The 6,257-nt window shown below is 47.5% G+C and overlaps 1 protein-coding gene across 1 annotated transcript; it reads left to right on the top strand.

Moving 5' to 3' along the window:
* Positions 1-397: 397 nt before the first annotated feature.
* Spata31f3 (SPATA31 subfamily F member 3) lies at positions 398-6,016 on the top strand. The gene is made up of 6 exons (XM_055597661.1): positions 398-541; positions 1,008-1,053; positions 1,516-1,576; positions 2,425-2,915; positions 5,013-5,015; positions 5,415-6,016. Exons 1-6 carry the CDS (start codon positions 398-400, stop codon positions 5,645-5,647), a joined length of 978 nt encoding a protein of 325 aa, XP_055453636.1. The 3' UTR covers positions 5,648-6,016.
* The last annotated feature ends 241 nt before the right edge of the window (positions 6,017-6,257 follow it).

Genomic DNA, 6,257 nt, shown 5'->3' with positions numbered 1-6,257 from the left:
CCCAGGACTTAGCCTCCATCTTGCTTAAAGTGTATGTAGTTTGCATAAAGACTCAGTTATATGGAGACAGTGGCCAGATGGTGGAATTAACAGAGAAGTGAGCTATCACACTACAGGGAGTAGGAAAGCATGAAGGAGTATTTGGCATCTGTGTCCATAGCATCTTTTATCACAGATGCTGACACCCTCGCCTGAACACTGAACCACCACACGAGTTTATCCAAGATGGAAAAAGGTCTTTAATTTTATGCCTGTGCTGTGGAACAGGAGGGCTTTGTGATGTATTTGGTGGTCTGGGTATATCTTCTGTGAGGCAGAGAGCCAAACTCTAGAACTCAGAGGCACTGCATTCTAACACCTCAGAAGCCGAGGAGGGGATGACTAAGGAAGTTGAGTGATGCTGAGCCCTACCTTCATTCTGTGGGATGTGGGGTACCCACTATATACTTACGGATCTATCTTCATTATTGCATTAATTATTTGGCATGTGAAAAGGAGCCATCAAGGATTAATGTTGGGACCTGACAAGAGCTGTTACAAGGTAGGAAAATTCTAGACCAGGCCTGAATGTGTTGTTTATAAGATGTTTATCCCTCACCATCTCTTGGTTACCCATTGATTTTTTTTTTTTTAAATAATTTCTTCACTGGATCCTAGATCAGCTCTGATTTGGGTCTTTATCTTGCTTGAGGAAGACACTGATAACTGAAGTCCTTTGGTTTCTAGTATTGTCCATTGTTTAATTTGTCCCATCTTTCTTCCTGTCCCAAGTCTACCATAGAACTTGTTCATGAAATGGGATGGATGGTATAGAGTATGGAAGAGCCTTAAAGTGAGCCAGAAATGAAAGAATGACACTCTGGAGTGATGAGATGGGAAGGAAAGACAGAGGAAGCACAAAGCTAGATTACAGAAAAAGATTAGGGGATATTTCTGAATTTTCTATCACTTAAGACATGAAAAAAATTGGTGTTCCCATTTTATATTCTAATTTTTTGTCTTTCAAGTGTTATCAGAGAATCAAACAAAGGCCTGGAGATAGAACATCAAGAGGTAAATCCCAATTTATTTGACCCCTTACCCCTGTGGGTGATGTTTCCACAGATCCTGAGCCCTGTGAGGACTGGCACCGGAAGCCAGGTGTTTACAACCCTTGAAGACTGTAACATAAACCCATGACAACTAAAGGAGACTTATGTGGGCGGGGAAGAGGCCGGGACCATCCCCTGTCTGACCTTCCTGAGATAAAGTACAAGGACATAGAGACAGTTCTCAGTTCTGTCATTGTGAGTTTTAAAGCCCTGTGGGCATCATGCCACCTCCATCTTCTCCACAAAATGCGCACTAGCAGAGTGGTGAAGATCAAGTGAAATTAGGTATAGGACAGCAAACAGTTAAGTTGTACTCGGAGCATTTCCTCTCGGGTTGTTGGTCACCTGTCCTTCAAAAGCCCTCAGCTTCTTACGGGTTGCCCCTCACCCTTCCGTTTTGCCTGACACTGTGCCCCCTCTTCAGCTAAGAGGACCTCCAAGGAAGAAGCTGAGAAGCTGCGGAAGCTGCTCTCTGTTATGAAAAGGTGACTCCTGCCGTCTGGTCTGCCAGCTCCTGGCCTGCATATGATAATGGCTTTGCCTGGACGGGGCGAAGGATGAGGGTGGGGTGTTGATAGAGAGAGAGACACCATGGAGCTTATCAGTCCAAGCTGAGAAGTCCAGAAGTCCAGAGCAGAGATGTCTCGAGGGAAGAGCCACCCCTTTTACTCTAGTTAAACGGGTGGCTGCATTTCAGGGTTAACTAGTGCTGGCATTTGTTTGTCGTGGGGCAAGTGATCCAGTCAAGAGGATAGGCTTGGCATAAAGAAATCATTACTGTCCCATCTCTCTCCAGCTGCACCCTTTCAAGGTAGGGCTCTGGATCTGGCTGAATGCAGCTGACAAACCTAGTCTTCCATAAGGCCAGTTCCAGGGACATGCTCAGTCAGCCATCTTATTCTTACCCTAGGACCTCTATAGGATGGGATTGATTCTCAAGATATGCTGGGGACAGACAGCAGCAGGGACACCCAGAGTTCTTAAAATGAGGACCTCATTTCTCACCTTCTATTCACCGGGCACCAGGTTTCTGAGCCTCCAAATAAAAGTGATTCAGGCTTCTGTGGTGGTATCCTCGGTGGTACCCCATCGTCTAATCACTTGGTCCTTATCTGCCTGCTTCTCAGTACAGTTGGTAGAAACTGACCCAAGTTTCCAGTCCTCTCTGAGGGCTGTACCCTGCAATAGTCTCCCCAGACTCTCAGCCCAACACTTTACCACACCTTACCACACCTTCCTTCCTTGCTAGGAAGGAAAGCAGAGTGGTAGATGGCAGAAGAAATAGGCCCAGGATGTTTGGGCTGTCATTAATGGTTGCCATTTCCCTTTCTAGCCAGGGCTGGCTTCCTCAGGAAGAAAGTATACGGAGGCTCCTGTGCTCAGATCCCTCCTGCCCAATCTGCAATGCTATGGCCCTGGAAATCCAGCAGTTGCTAGGGAGTGAGAACAAAGAGACCTCTTGTACTTCACTGAGGCAGTCACAGAGCTTTTCTTGCCTGGAGGCATTGTCTTCATCCAAAGTGTTGTGTGACAAGAATTCAGAGCTCTGTTCGCAACACTCCAGAGACACGTCACTGGCACCCGGCTTCTCACCATCACAGTCAACAGATCAGAAATCTTCTCCTCAGTCAGCTGCCCCATCAACTGCTGATGTCAACTTCCAGTATTACTGTCCTGATCATCAGCAAAGCCAGAAATCTCAAGGGTCAAACGTGTCCCAGGATGCAGGGTCTCTGTCATCTTCAAGTATGGAAGAGCCTGGGGTCCTTGCAAACCAGCCAAAGAAGAGGAAGAAAAACAGGAAACTTGTCTTGAAGAACAAAGGTCAGCAGCCCTTGAATACTAGATTCCTTCCTTTTCCCAGGACCCAGAGCTTCCTGAACCTAAAACAATACCCTATGCCCTCACATTCCCTTCACCTGCTTGTTCCTGGATCCAAAAGGCCCCATGGTGCTTGTAGAGGAGGGTATACAGATGCGCATTTTCACATGGGCTTTCCCTTGAACTGTGGAGGAGTTCTGTGGCTTAGGTTTTATGCTCTCCATCTTTTATTTTAGTGGCCTTTATACATTGCCTTGAAGGAATGTGGCACAGGCAGAGCTCACACCAAAACACCAGTGTGGCATCTCTAATTCTGTTCTGTAGTTATCTTCTGCATAAGGGGTTTTGAGTCAGCCTTTAGAGATCTTTCCACAACAGGTGTCAGGGTGGGGGCAGGGCTATGGGACTTTCTTACTCAATTTCTCCTTTATCTCTACATTACCTAAAATTTCCTGCACTCCAGCTTCTTTTCCCACATTCTCAAACTTGGGCATTTCCATGGACAAACCCAGATTAATGTCCTGGTTCTGGCCAAGTGCGAAGTCCTTGTGTGCCACCTGTGAGTATGGCTGCTGTAGCCTTAGGGGGTCCTGCCACTCATCCGGAGAGCTCTGTAGATGCAGAGAACCACACAATGTAAACTCTGAGCTGTGTTACAGCCGGCCTCAGCAGATCCAGGCCTCTCCCTGATTAGACCTCCAGAGGGTAGCAGCCTTGTCCTGGAGTGTTCCAGCTAGGTTGTGCTCCGGAAGCGATTGAAACGGCAGGTAACTTTATTGTTAAAGACCTAGCTCTTCCCCTGCTGACAGCAGCCTGTGTCCTGACGCAGCACAACCCTGAGTAGTGCTGGGCCCTGGCAACCCTTGAGGATAGGGACCTGTACTGGCCTATTGCGGCAGTCTATAGGTTAGGGCCGGTCTGTAGTTGGCCGATCAGACCCAAACATTGTGGCAGGGTCCACAGATCACACGTAGATGTGCCGGAGCGGCGTCCCCGCCTCCGTCTGTAATCCCTGAGACTGGGAATCATTCTCTGCAGGGTGCCAGCAACTCTGACAGCAACTTGGTTCTGTTCTTCCCTGGAAGACAAGTTTGAGGCATAAAGATAATATCAGCCCCGTGCTTAGATCAGATTGCTGAGGGCTGACAGCCTTGACCACCAGTAGCAGAGTGGCCAGATGTTCTTACCAACAACCCTGAACTGCCATGCCTTGTTTCCGGGAACCACTGAGAGACTGAAAACAAGATTGCTTTCCTCCCAGGGTTGCTGCTGTTTTGTGGATGTCTCTGGGCTACTCTCACCATCCTAGCCAATACACGAGGACAGCTATGGGGCCTGAGCCCATTGGAGTCTCTGACTCAGTCTTACTTTTGTGGCGTTCTAAGTCCTGGCCAGGTGTTCAGAGTGCCAGGACACCTTATGCAGAGTCTGTGTCCAGGCTGAAGTACAGTCGAGGACATGTTCCTGATGCTTCATAGTCATTCAAAACATTTAGCTTTCCCCAAACTAAACTTCAACCTGAAAAAAAAAATTCCTAGAGACACATTTGGGTAAGCCTCATTCAGACAGGAGGACAGGTAACATCTTTCTTTTTTTTTTTTTTTTGCCAAAGAATCTCTACACAGGAGACCTTTGGGAATTCAAACAAGCAAAGGAAAGTATTGCTCCAGGGTTCCCATCCCACCAGAACCCCCATGTCCCTCAGAGCTCGAGTGATCTTGAAAGAAAAGTTTTCAGCTGAACTAAAGACAGCAGAGTAGAGCCTAGAGTGAGCGCAGTATCCTCAGGGTCTCAGGAAGTGTTTTACATCTCCCAATGCAGTCCAGAACACAGTAGAGACCCAGGTTCTTTGTGTGTGGCTGGGGGGAAAGTGAATCCAGCCCAAGAACTCCTGGACCCCTCAGACCAGGGTGAAGCTCAGTCCTGGCCTAAGCAGGGAAGACAGAGGACCTAGTGGAATTCAAACCAGCCAAGAACCACAGAGCGCAGCACACGCTTCGCTGAGGTCCATGTGCCAGTAGATTTCTAAACAGAAGCCCAGGCCCATTTGACTTCCCATTGGCTCTTCAGGATCTTTCTCAGGTAGAATTTTAATTTAAGCAAGTTAGTTGTCTCTAGGGAGTAGAAGCTTGGGAGAAATCCATCTGGAAAGCCATCATCTCTATCCCTTTGGCTTTCAGTTCCATGCCAACACTTTCACCAGTTTCTTCACTGGTTTCCAGAGCACCCTTCAGGATTCCCTCAGGGCAGATATGACAGGAAAATGATCTGCACAGCCAATAGACTAAACCAAATGATCTCACCCAAAGGTTCCTGAGAATGCCCAGCCTATGGTGCCCAGCCCTTACAGGGTCAGACCTTACAATGTCATCCTACTGGGCCATCAGCTGCTGGACTCAAATTTGCCAGTCCAGCATCAGAAGGGGCTTCATTTTCAAATAGAATTTAGAGTTGGAGGGTCCAGCAGCAGAGATGATACTCACCAGAGTTCCACCTTTCCAGAACCCCCAGAAGCTGACGTGGAAAATAAGATGACATTCTACTCACATTGGGTTAACCCTGAAGTGAACTGTGAAAGACAAGAGGAACCTATCATGCTCTCGAAGTCTGAAACAGAGGCCAAACCCAAGACTGCGAAGAGTCAGACTCCTGTCAAAGACGGAGCAGAGGGACCCACTGTGGAGAAGACTACAAAGGGCCCGAAAGCCAGTTCCGTTTGTGCTAAGAACATTTGACTTTCCTCAGCATCTACAGTGCCTGCGCAGCTCCAGCAATGCCCCTTCTGCCCGGCTAACCCTGCTCCGACGGCTGCTCCCATAGCTGCTTCAAAAATTGACTTGTGTCACCCAGCTAGGAAACCAATGTCAGATCTCCCCTCAACTCAGCAGAAGGCCCGGTTTACACAGAGAGGAGAAGCATTTCAAGCAGAGAGTCTGTAGGTTCCCAAAGTTCTGCATCCACCCTAACAAAGGCTATCAACCATCATTTCCACTCCCACGGAAGAAAGCCTTGGCATTCTCCAAATATACTCTATACCTATAAAGCAAAGGGCCACCTGTATTTTCTTTTTCATTGCTGTATTTGATAAAGTAGGAAACGCTCTCCATGTGGTATCGAGTGCTGAAGTGTGCCTGTCACTTTGATGGGTCAGCGTCTATATCATATATATATCCATCCCCTGGGTAAAGAGACTTACGTGGAGAAGGAAGACCCTTGTTTAAAGTACACTGAAGGTATAGATCACACTTGAATTCCCATGAAGAAAGGAGCCACCTACCTTTTCTTTTAAAAGTGCTCAATCTGTTCCTGTGTTGATGTCTCCCTTTTGCATTTTACTTATTCTGT

The sequence above is a fragment of the Psammomys obesus genome, unplaced genomic scaffold (assembly GCF_907164565.1).
Source record: "Psammomys obesus unplaced genomic scaffold, mPsaObe1.curated_primary_1811, whole genome shotgun sequence".
NCBI classification, from domain to species: domain Eukaryota; kingdom Metazoa; phylum Chordata; class Mammalia; order Rodentia; family Muridae; genus Psammomys; species Psammomys obesus.
The sequence above is the reverse complement of the archived record's forward strand: the minus strand, read 5'-3'. Positions and strand labels throughout refer to the sequence as shown.

Excerpts from the sequence above, each read along its gene's own strand:
- Spata31f3 (XM_055597661.1), top strand. The coding sequence starts at position 398 with ATGCTGAGCCCTACCTTCATTCTGTGGGATGTGGGGTACCCACTATAT. Across the intron at positions 542-1,007 it reads CTGACAAGAGCTGTTACAAG|TGTTATCAGAGAATCAAACA; the intron begins GTAGGAAAATTC and ends TTGTCTTTCAAG. Across the intron at positions 1,577-2,424 it reads CTGCTCTCTGTTATGAAAAG|CCAGGGCTGGCTTCCTCAGG; the intron begins GTGACTCCTGCC and ends TTCCCTTTCTAG.